We start from the raw sequence: 12,599 nt of genomic DNA, 5'->3' as shown, positions 1-12,599 counted from the left end.
TAATACTTGCAAACCCCACAAAACCACAAATACCAACGTATAACGGAGGAAAGATAAATTTAAGGCAGAGAACAGAGGCAGTTACGGAGGAGGCCATAACCCATCGGTGCCTATAGCGTGATGAAAATGACTTGTAAAAAAGCTCATTAATAGAGTATAAGCATAGGGCGTGCTCTTAGACGCCTTTGCAAACCACCTTCTTCAAATATCTATATCTCCTCATGGACCATCTATTTGTCACTAGTATCATCATTGTAGTCACAATCACGATCAATCCCCTATTTCTAACATTTCCTTTCTCTTACAAAGCTATCACATACACTTTATATTTTCATTTTAAAACCATACGCAAGCGCCTTGGTGACCGGAGGTCAAGACCTCAAGAATCGGATACAAGTACGAGTAATAGTTTTGACTATATTAATAAATGGATTTAACCAATTTGAAACAATTGAAAATACAAGGTATTACTGCAACGATCCTGCTGACTTCATATGTATCGGTATAACTTTTTCACTTTTTTTATCAATGCAAGTTGATCTCTGTTGAGAGCAGGTATAAACACAAACATCAACACTTTGACAATATTACACTATAATATATTAATATATTATGACATTCTAGAAAGTTTTAACTAAGCTATCAAAAGCCACGAAAAAACAAAAACAAAAGTTACACAGTTGGTTACGTACACTGCCGTGTTATAGAAAAACGAAAACTACATAGAGCTTGGTTTGCAGCCCAAGAAACCTTGATGTTTTCTACACCTTTATGCGAATTACAAATGAACCTGTTCATCAATTAATGCAAAATACAAGCTCCTTAGGTTTAGTAGGACATACAGTAGGAAAGCCATTATAGTGATTAGCGTGACAAATTTCAATGTCTTGTTCATTTTATGCTTATATTTTTCTCTTAAAAAAGATATTCTGATGCGTATGAGTAATGAGTGACTATGAATATAGCAAAACTGTCTAGCCACAAAAATACTATTCAATTTTTCATGTTGTGCAAGGGTTTTAGGAAATTTTTATATTATTTTTGCTTTTATGGAGAGTATATCTGATAGAAAAACTTCCCTGTTCTCTATTATCAACATTAACAAGAAATAATTACATAAAAAAAAAAATGATTACATAAAGGCCATTTTGCTATAGCAAGATGACCAAAAAGAAGTACATATACCCAAATGTTATAACAACGATTAACCAATTTATTTTGAGGTAAGCGATTTAAGAGATTTTGTGTATTTAGATACATTTGAATGTAGGTAAATGGGTCATAATTTCCGTATTAAGATTAACATGTATCTAAGGCGGTTGATTAACAATATTTTCTTGAAGTTGGTTAACTGTTATAATGTACTATATTTTCTTGAAAAGGCTGATAATTTTCTTTTTTCTGGTAACCAACACACTATATAGATACGCTTGCCTTTATAAATTCATATTAGTTGGGTCAAAATCTCGAGTCAAAGCACGTGAAAACTTACAAGCGGGAAGGTTAGATATATCTGCAGAAACAGCACAAGGAATACCCAAATTTGAAAGAGCTCCCCTTATAATTCCACATGGGAAGTAAAGATGCATGCCGGTTAATTCTGCAGCTTTGTTTACTGCCTCTTGAGTTGACCCTTGGGTTTCGGTGGACGGGACCCCCGACATGCGTGAAAGCCATGCGAACTTATCATCTTGCAAAACGAATGTACCCTACAACAACATCAGAAACCACTATATAATTATTATTATATTATAATAATTGATATTGATATTGATTGATATATGATATGGAGTTAGAACTTACTCTATGATTAGTCTTTAAATTGTCTATTTGCTTCTTGAAGAGCTCGGACCAGAAATCTTTACAGATGAACTTGATTGCTTCCAGATGATCACTAAAGCGTGGTCTCTCCATTGTGTATCTATTTAGATTTTAAACTCGGTAAAATTATAATTTTGATGATGTTAAAAATATTCCATATAGAAGATAAACAAGATTTGGACATTAAATATGCAATTATGAACAAGGGGAGCAACACTTAGGTGTCGTTTGTTTTTCAGTCTGCAGATCTTATTATGTCTTATGTCAGCGCGCCCGCAGATGTTTTCACTGCAGACTGTTTGTTTTTCTGAAGACATAAGATAAAATAATGTCTTATTCTGTCTGCAAACTCGCAGACTTAGAAATGTGCTTCTAAGTGTTGCAAACAAAATTAAGTTATTTTGCAGACAAAAAAACAAACAGTCTTCAGTATTCAGTATTCGGCATACAGACCTTTAGACCACATCTTCTTTACAGACATGGTCTGCAGATCTTCAGACAAAAACATCTTAAAAAAACATCACCTTAGCCAGTTAGTGTATTCATTATAACAATCGATACATGAATGGTTAATTGTATATCATTTCCCCTTGTTTAAAAAAAAAAAAAAAAAAAAAAAACAGGTGATTGATGCAAGTATAGGAGGACTCAGATTGTTAGAGCTTCAATATACTCAAATGATTGATATGAATAGCCACAATCGTTAACAAAAGAGAGCTTAGAAAGTAGTATATGAAAAAACACTACATGATTATCATTGTCAACAAATCTCTGTGATGAAATAGTCAAATAGTATATGGAAAAAACATTAACAATATTTACTACAAACATCTCGTTTTGTTGTTGCAATCCAACATTTTATATAACTATAAACTTACATGGTCCATAGAAGCAGTAATTTATAAGATTGTAACACAATCAGGTAATATTAAGTCAGAATATCATATACATGGTCTACATCTTACGCCATCTAGCCTTATAGGTTCATGCTAAGACTTCAAAAGTCTAAAATCTACTATCTCAATTCTCAAATTCTGACCCTTCAATTAACTCCTAAAGTAACTATTTAATAGAGTAATGTCCTAACTCCTAAAACATAATCAATCACCTTAGTGCCTTACATTCGAGTGTTATGTGTCTTCCTGTTCCGAACCAACTTTATGCAGCAGTTCATAAGCTGCCCATCATACCCATGCCAGACAAATGACATTCAGTACACATGTTAACTACCTGACGATAAGAGCTCAAACTAACTATACACCAAACTCATTCTATCTAGCAATACACACACCGTTTAGTTTACATTTCCAAATGTTATCGCATAGAGTAAGCTACAACGTGTAGTTGTTTCATCCGTCTAATATAATACTCCGTAATCAACTCCTGAAATGTACCAGATCATGACATACACCGGGGGATTTATATTTTCAAAATCAGAAACTCACTTTCTGAATTATACTAGATCATGGCATATCTCAATTTTAAATTTAAGATAAACAAAAATAAATCAAATCACAAGTTCCATTGGATATAACTCCAACAACATACCTTCATTCAGCTAACCTTCTTAAATTTAAATATTAATTAATTAACAGAAACGTATCTCAAGATCTGTAAAATAAACTAACAGCTTCAGAATTAAATTTAATCAGTTAATATCTATAACACATGTTAAGATCCAGACGAACAGATACCGATTCTACAGGTACCGTGCCCTAACACGATCTAACACTAGAATCAATAAAATAAACACAGTACATGATAGTTTTTTTTATATATAATTGAATATATTTTTATATATTTATAGCGATGCGATGTGATTCGTATACCTTTCGGAGAGCTGATGACCGACTTGATAACCGATGGCTTCAATTCTTCGAGCAGCAAGTTCTGGTTTAGAAGCGTAGAGAACATTGCAATATGATGATACGATTTCTGTAAGTAAACTGTCCATACAGCTTTCTGATACTTCTCGCGCCATTTCTCGATCTCTGAGTTTTTCGTACGATGATGATGATGATGATGATGATGATGAACCGATGCCTTGTTTCTCCGGTGAATTTTGAAGGTTATTTTGCAGCCGGTGATAAGTTGTACGTAGTGGTTAATAACTTGTACAGTTTTAATTAAAATGGGGGCAAAACTCATTTTACTTTTTTATTTGGTCGAGGACTTATGGTCCGATGGCCCATTATCAGCAACCTTGCTATGCGTATCTCGGTTAATGGACTCGTAGCAACAAAATATTTGACTGTTTTATGCTTTTATATGTTAGGATAAAATAAGTAAACTCACGCTTCGCTGCGGAATGATTTTGGTCGGTTAACAGTTGATTAATTAAACGATAAAAGAAAACAGTTAACGATTGCTTAAATGTACATGTAAATTAATAAAAAGAATGAAAAAGGAAGGTAAAAAAAGAAAGTTAAAATTGGACAGATAGAAAAAGGTGACGGACTGACGATTGGTTAATTGAACATTTAGAAAAGCGGTTTGTTAAAAAATACGGTTAATAGTTGGTTAGTTGAACATTTAAAAAAAATAAAGGAATATGAAAGACTATGTTTATGCGATTGTTGTTTTGACTAATAATAAAAACAAATTTTAAGTTATAGAAGCTTAAAAATGGTAGTTCTTAGGAATGTGAATTTATGGTAATCGAAAAACTTTTATAATCAAAAGAAAGTTCATCGAATAATGATACAGTTATTTAAGTCGGGTAAAATAAATTAAATATCAAAGACTTCAAATGTTCATTTATTTTTCTATTTAAGACTAAACTAATACAGTATAAATATTTTAATCGCTTTATTCAAATTATATTTTAGATAACTTTCTACTAATTTCTTTTTTTGGCCATTTTCTTTTATGTACTACAGTAATAAAAATGAGTTTATGTTCGTCTAGTGTACGCATAGTTTAATGTTTGATATATGTGTGATGCTTTGTAAGTCATGAGAGGCTTTTTGTTTGCAAGTGGGCTAAGTGATATGTAAAGCCCAATATGCTTTCTTGTGTACTTGTTAAGTTTTCACTTCTTTGTGAAAAATTATTTCAATGATATCTTATCATTTTGGGAAAAAAAAAAAAACAAAAAATGAACAAACTTTGTTTGGTTACTTGACTATGTGAACATTGCGAAGAAGCAACGACTTATGGAAACAACTTTATCATATTCAACCCTTTATTCTTCATCCATTAATTAACAATAACAATATATGTATAATAGTCACCGTCAATGAATAGTACCTCGCTGATATCATGATGACATCATCTATTTCATTTTTAGTGATTTTTTTTAAACCTTTTTCACCCCGATTATTTGGTCCAACGGAGTGGGCCACTCAACCACTTCCTAGTTAAATATAACTTTATCTCTTCATCTCATAAAACTTTTATTTCATCTTTCTTCAAAAAAACCATTTTAAATCACAATCTCTAACCACTAACCAACAGTTTCAACCACCAATCACCACTTCCAACCACAACCTCCGGCCACTATGAACGCCGACCACCCCACAATATCACACCCCCATTTAGGGTCTGGGTGAATGTGACATTAATATCAAATAAACCAACATATTATAATATACGAGAACAATACTAAATGATAAGAACAAACTTTATTGAGTACGCAGCGGAAAATGAATGTCGTTACATTAATGGAAATTACAATAAAGTAATTGTTTCAAATGCAAGAATAATAAATGCGATATCTCTTGATCCTAAGTTCAAGTAGCATCACATAAGCAGTAAGTAAATAAGCTTGATCAATCGGCACCTGAGACAAACATGCTAAAGTGTCAACCAAAAAGGTTGAGTGAAGTTCATAGGTTTAAAAAATGTTTGACCGTTGTTTTAGACCACAAGATTTAATTTATAAAGTTGATCTCGCAGGGATCAAAAAGTTATGCCAATTCGTGATATTTAGACTAAACGTTCAAAGTTTGCCCCAATGACAAGTTATGTCTATACTTGTCGGTTTAATTTCATTATTAAGTAATACAATGACTTGGTCAAATGTATCGGGGACGTTACTCCCGATAAGCCTACCCCCAATAATTAAGAATGCATTTAACGAGCAACTAAAAATATCACTGTAGGGACTTAGTCGGACATAGCCGGGTATAGCATAGTTTAACAGTTGGTACTTATGTCTAAATTGTAAATAGTAAAAGTAGCATGTGTCCCACCCCAAAAAGTTAAATAAGTTGCTAGCAATAAAGAGTGGGGCTATGAGTTCACCTTAGTAAGTAGGAGAGAGAATTATTCCTCGGAATAGAAAGTTTGGATGGATGAGCAGAAAGTCAACCTATTGACATTTAAGAGTAGTTAAATGTTTTGCCCAAGTTTAAGTATGTGAGTGTTTTAAGTATAGTTCGTTTTACTAAGTTTCCATTCTTAGTATGTTTCCACTTTTAGTAAGTTTCCACTTTTAGTAAGCTAGCGCTGAACACTAGTGAGTTGTTCTTAATAAGTCTACCACCTATTAAGTGTGAAGATAACTAGGTGTATGATTACTATAGTCGGGTTTGACATTGTGCACCATACTCAAACATCTATTCCACCGCCGAGTCACCATAATGACCAATTGTTACCGGTTGGCTCAGGATTTCTTGACCAAAATCTAAGTTTGGCATTCGTAATCCACAAGCGTTCCATAGTGGTACCAAGGATCACCCTAGGCCTTGAGTAGCATTGACATTCGAGTAATCACACGTTATCGTGAATGACTAACGTAATCGTATAATATAAGTAGTAGTATATTATATGTGTTAGTAATAATATAAGTGTATAAGTGTTAGTATTTTATAATAGTATTAGGGTTTTAGTTAATTAAAGTAATAATAAATGATTAGGGTTTAATTAATGTATTAGAGTTTTATTAAATTAGGGTTTAATAAATTAGGGTTAGGTTTAATTAGTTAGGATTTTAATATTTTAATATGTATATGTGTATATATAAATCGTGTGTATATATATATATATATATATATATATATATATATATATATATATATATAGTATTTTTATATTTTTTTTACAAATATGCATGGTGTATCTATTTATGGTAGGTATATATCTTGTTACCTTTTTTTTTTAAACATTAACAAATCTTCTAACAATTATCTAGGGTTTAAAGATCAAACACAATTTTTTTTTTATAGAACCGCAGGTATATATATATATATATATATATATATATATATATATATATATATATATATAATTTACAACATGAATATGATTATGAATATGATCAAGAACATGAACATAAACATGGATTAACAAGATGAAATTTAAAAGTTTTGATCTAGGGTTTTACCTTGATGAAGATTAATGAAGATTAACAAGAAAAGTTGATGAACACTTGAAGATGAAGATCGAATCACTTGAAGATCGAAGAACACCTTGAAGATCTTTGAAGAACGCGAAGAACACGATGAATAACTTGAAGATTACTTGAAAAACCCTTGAAGATGGTGGTGATGAATTCGATGGTGGTGGTGGGAATTTTCGGTTTTGGCCGAAAATTAGAGAGAGGGAGAGAGATTTTGGGAGAGAATTGTAGTTATGATTTGGTACAAGAAAAAGGTTTAGCCTAGGCCTCTATTTATAGGAAAGATTAGAGGGTTCTAGAATTAGGGTTAGGGTTAAGTTTACTTAGGGAACAAGTCAAACTTGATGAGGAAGTAATGGGAGTTGCCTTGGCCGAAAATTAGAGGAGCAAATTGGTCATTTCATTTATTTTTATTTTTAATTTCGGCTAGGGCTTTTCAAGGAGTAGTTTGGGATTTTTCGTTTTAGTCCTTGTACTTTAAATTAGCTTAATTAATTCCAATCCTGTTTAAAATTAATTAAGTTATACATATTAAGCTTTAGTTTATTATCTTTTGTTCACGAAAATTAATTAGCTTATTATTTCCGTCTTTTATTAACTTGTCATTTATTACACAAAGTTAATTATTACATTTTATAATTCTTAACGCTTAACAATTATCGATTAAAGTTTAATCATTAAGGTTAATTATATTGTTGGGCATTTAATAAGGAAAAATATAGAATGGAAAAATGAGGGTCGTTATAGTACCTCCTCGTTATTAGAAACTTCATCCTGAAGTTTTAGGTAGATTCCTCGTTTGCATCAGCAGTTGAGAAGAGATGGGGATATTTCCGTATCATGTGGTCTTTGCGTTCTCAGGTATATTCGGGGCCTCTACGCGAATTCCAACAGACTTTAACGATAGGTATATTGCTTTTACGCGTTTGTTTTACCTCTCCTTCCATGATTTCTATAGATTCTTCAACGAAGTGCATTTGCTCATCAATGCGGATATCATCCAATGGAATAACAAGTGTGTCATCAGCAAGACACCTTTTAAGATTTGAGACATGAAACACATCATGTACTTGGCTAAGTTCAGTTGGTAGTTCTGATCGGTACGCCACGAGACCGACTCTTTGAGTGACTGTGAAAGGTCCAACATATTGTGGACTGAGTTTGCTTCGTTTACCGAAACGGACAACGCCTTTCCAAGGGGATACTTTCAACATGACTTTATCTCCAACTTGGTATTCTATGTCCTTTCGCTTTCTATCGGCATAGCTCTTTTGTCGGCTACGGGTAGTTTCTAATCGTTGCTAAATCTGAACGATCTTTTCGTTAGATTCATGGATAATTTCAGGACCAGTTAAATGTCTGTCCTCGAGTTCATCCCAACACAAAGGGGATCTACACTTTCGGCCATATAAAGCTTCAAAAGGTGCAGCTTTAATGCTAGAGTGATAACTGTTGTTGTAAGAAAATTCAACCAAAGGCAAGTGTCTATCCCAACCTTTTCCGAAATCGATTACACAAGCACGTAGCATATCTTCCAAGGTTTGAATAGTTCGTTCACTTTGACCATCGGTTTGCGGATGATAAGTTGTACTCATGTCGAGTTGAGTTCCAAGAGCGGATTGTAAAGTTTTCCAGAATCTAGAAACGAATCGACCATCGCGATCAGAAATAATCGAGATAGGAACTCCATAACGTGAGACAATTTCTTTAATATAAAGCTGTGATAATTTCTCCATCTTGTCAGTTTCCTTGATCGGTATGAAATGTGCAGATTTAGTAAGACGATCAACTATGACCCAAATAGTATCGTTACCGTTTGAAGTCTTAGGCAATTTAGTAACGAAGTCCATAGTGATGCATTCCCACTTCCACTGCGGAATGTCGGGTTGTGTCAACAGACCAGAAGGCTTTTAATGTTCAGCCTTGACTTTCAAACAAGTGAGACACTTACTAACATAAGTAGCAATGTCGGATTTCATGTTAGGCTACCAGTAGAATTCTTTCACATCGTGATACATCTTACTGGAACCGGGATGAATATAGTATCTAGTCTTATGAGCTTCATCCAAGACTAGTTCACGGAGATTACCGAAGCGAGGGACCCAAATTCTGTTGCCAAAGTACCGTGTACCGTTCCCTTTCACTTAGAGTTGGTTCTTAAAACCGATAGGTCCTTCATCTTCGATAAGTGTTGGTTTGATAGCTTCAAGTTGAGCTTCACAGATTCGCGATATAAGGTTCGATTTGATTTTCAGGTTCAAAGCACGAACACGTTTAACATCGTCTTAATGACTAAGGGCATCGGCAACTACATTCGCCTTGCCAGAATGATATTTCAGCTCACAGTGATAATCGTTCAATAGCTCGAGCCATCGGCTTTGCCTCATATTCAGCTGTTTCTGATCAAAGATGTGTCGAAGACTTTTATGGTCAGTGTACACCGTAAACTTAGTACCATATAGATAATGTCTCCATATCTTTAATGCAAATACCACAGCACCTAACTCAAGGTCGTGTGTGGTATAGTTCTCCTCATGTTTCTTCAACTGTCTAGATGCATAGGCAATAACCTTTTCACGTTACATTAAAACACAACCAAAGCCTTGCTTTGAGGCATCTCAGTAAACAACAAAGTCGTCGGTACCTTCAGGTAAAGAGAGAATCGGGGCTGTGGTCAATTTATCCTTCAGAATCTTGAAAGCAGATTCCTGTTCTTCGGACCACTCAAACTTCTTCCCTTTGTGAGTTAACTTCGTAAGTGTGATGACCCGGAAATTTCCGATCAAATTTAAACTTTAATCTTTATATGTTTCCAACACGATAAGCAAAGTCTGTAATGTTGAGTCTCGAAAACTTTGAAATTTATATTCATGTAAGCAATTACCCTTTGACCGTGCCCGACGATTCACGAACATTTATGTGTGTATAGATATGTACATACTATATATAGTTATTCATGTGAATATGATAATAATTATTATTTAACACATATCTATATATACATATATATATATATATATATATATATATATATATATATATATATATATATAAATGATATATATTAAAATAAATAAATAAATAAATATTTAATGATTGTAATAACCATTTGTCATTTCAATTGATAATAAACAAGTAAGATGCGAGCTTGTGAGCGTATTAAAATAAATTTTAGACGAACCTCTTGAGCACAAGTTTCACAGTTGATGACTAAAATTAATAATGTTATTTAATGTAAAAATTTGGAATATTTTCGAAAACTTATATCTGCCACTGATTATCGACGAAGCACGATATGACACCCGAATTAAAAGTGTCGACATCATACTTCTTAATTAAAATTGTGAACTTGTAATTGATTAATTGGTGACACAGTTTTCTCTTAAATTTCCAATTGAGATTCTATCTAATTCCATATAGTTTATCTAATCTATCTCTATCTATCATTTAACTTTCTATATATTAATATGTCGATAATGATTACAAATTTTATGGCTGCTAATATGTTATTTTATGAATTCATGATTTGCACGTTTATTATTATTAATATTATTATCTTATATACTTTTTGAATCCGTGATTTTTCATTTAAGATCACTGTATTGTGATCACCCTTTTTCACTGATTGATATCATTGATTGATATCATTGATATATGTATATAGATATAATATACATATACACCATCTTTAATTCACACTTCTTTTTCTCCTTGTTCCTTCATCGACCACAGCTCAACCCACCATCACTTCCACCTTCTTCTTCATTGAATGCTCAACAAACATCAACCACCTCCCGAGCCATGGTGAAATCATTAGAGCCAACACTCGAAGTTCACATAACCATGATCAACTTTATAAAAACCATCTTTCTGTTTCACTTTCAATTATAACCGAGAACCACCAACACCAACTCCCTCTTTTTTTTCTTTTTTTTTTCGGTTGATCAAAACCACAAACCACCATGACCACCATTAATCACCTCTATCCGCCACTACAATGAAATCTTTACCATCGCCACACTTAACTACCAAAGAAACACCACAATCAACATCGTTTATTAGGTTCTATTTTCGGTTCATTATAATCATCATCCCTTGTTTATTTACGGGATCGAATCAAACACCACTCCAAACTAACCCATGTATATGTTCTGTCAATTAGCCATCATAACCACTACCTCACAGTCCCCATAATCATCATCACCTTCGTACAACACAAACCTGTTTTTACGTTTATTCTTTCCGTTCCTTTCTATTTCGAACACCAACCACCAATACTTGCTTTCTGTTCCATTTTCCTTACCCATTCAAAAACCCAGTCGTGGACCGCTACAAAAAAAGACTCCGGTTTCTTCCAGTACAAACACCACAACTCCATCTTCATTCGAAACCCATTTAACTGTCACACCTTTCTTGCTCAATCACCTACACAACCTATTTAACTTATCGGGAAAAGCGTATTGTTCCTACTTCTTGATTAACCAAAGCCAAACACCCTAATTGCTATTGCTACTATCTAAATATATCTGTTTCCTTGTGAACTAGACACCACCCAAACTATCACTAAACCATCGATCACCATAGTTTCTGTTTTCTGATGAGCAACCCCAGGCCAAACACTCCTTATCGGTTTACTTCTCGATCTGCAGTAATGTTCTTTTGATATTATCCGAATGCAAAAGTCGCTGCTATTGTTATTTAATTAGAACCAACCCACTTGCAAATAAACTAATAAAGGAGATGGGAGAGTGATTTTTATTTCTGTTCCTCTTTTCCTTAGTGGCCGACAGACATCACTCAATTAACCTCAATTGCTGTATTGTGATTTAATTTTAAAAAGATGAGTGGAGCAAAACATAAGGCTGCTACGATTACCTCTTCTTGATACTGATTTTTTTTTTCATTTAACCGAACATCTTTTAATTTATATTACGGAACAAGATAGTGGATCCATGAAAGTTATCATATGGACTTTATAGCATGGGCTGTAGCTTAAATCAATTGGGCCGAGATAAACTTGGCTTGTGGACCGTTAATGATAACAAGGATAGAGATCATCACATAAAATGATGATACATAAAATAATAGGAAGGATGAGAATGGGTACGGGTATTACAGTGAGGATGGATTAAGGTGAGGTAAGTTTGTAGATGATGATGATAGTATTATGATGAAGGTGGGGTAATGATCATAATGACGAAAGGATTAAGATTATGATTTTGATTATGATTAAGGTGATGATAGGTGAGTACTCGTGATGAACAATAATGTTGTGATTATGTATGATGATAATCATGATGAGGATTTTGTATGAGATTATGATATGATGCCGTGAAGATGGTGGTAAAGACGATGATAAAATGCTTATGATATCAAGATGATGTTAAAAGATGAGATGATGATGTATTATGGTGATGACCAGGAAGACGAGATGAAG

General features: G+C 33.4%; 1 protein-coding gene across 1 annotated transcript; it reads right to left on the bottom strand.

Annotated features, from left to right (window-relative positions):
- Positions 1-540: 540 nt before the first annotated feature.
- LOC139897967 (uncharacterized) lies at positions 541-3,907 on the bottom strand. The gene is made up of 4 exons (XM_071880683.1): positions 3,651-3,907; positions 1,804-1,921; positions 1,493-1,709; positions 541-790 (listed from the first exon to the last, which is right to left on the bottom strand). Exons 1-4 carry the CDS (start codon positions 3,800-3,802, stop codon positions 762-764), a joined length of 516 nt encoding a protein of 171 aa, XP_071736784.1. The 5' UTR covers positions 3,803-3,907; the 3' UTR covers positions 541-761.
- Between the last annotated feature and the right edge of the window lie 8,692 nt (positions 3,908-12,599).

Source organism: Rutidosis leptorrhynchoides, chromosome 3 (assembly GCF_046630445.1).
Source record: "Rutidosis leptorrhynchoides isolate AG116_Rl617_1_P2 chromosome 3, CSIRO_AGI_Rlap_v1, whole genome shotgun sequence".
Lineage (NCBI taxonomy): Eukaryota > Viridiplantae > Streptophyta > Magnoliopsida > Asterales > Asteraceae > Rutidosis > Rutidosis leptorrhynchoides.
This window is presented reverse-complemented; position numbering and strand designations above follow the sequence as displayed.

Bases quoted from the DNA above. Each gene is read 5' to 3' on its own strand.
- LOC139897967 (XM_071880683.1), bottom strand. From the start codon at position 3,802: ATGGCGCGAGAAGTATCAGAAAGCTGTATGGACAGTTTACTTACAGAA. The intron at 1,710-1,803 runs GTAAGTTCTAAC...ATGTTGTTGTAG, and splicing joins ATTTAAAGACTAATCATAGA to GGTACATTCGTTTTGCAAGA. The intron at 791-1,492 runs GTAAGTTTTCAC...ATTGATGAACAG, and splicing joins TATATCTAACCTTCCCGCTT to GTTCATTTGTAATTCGCATA.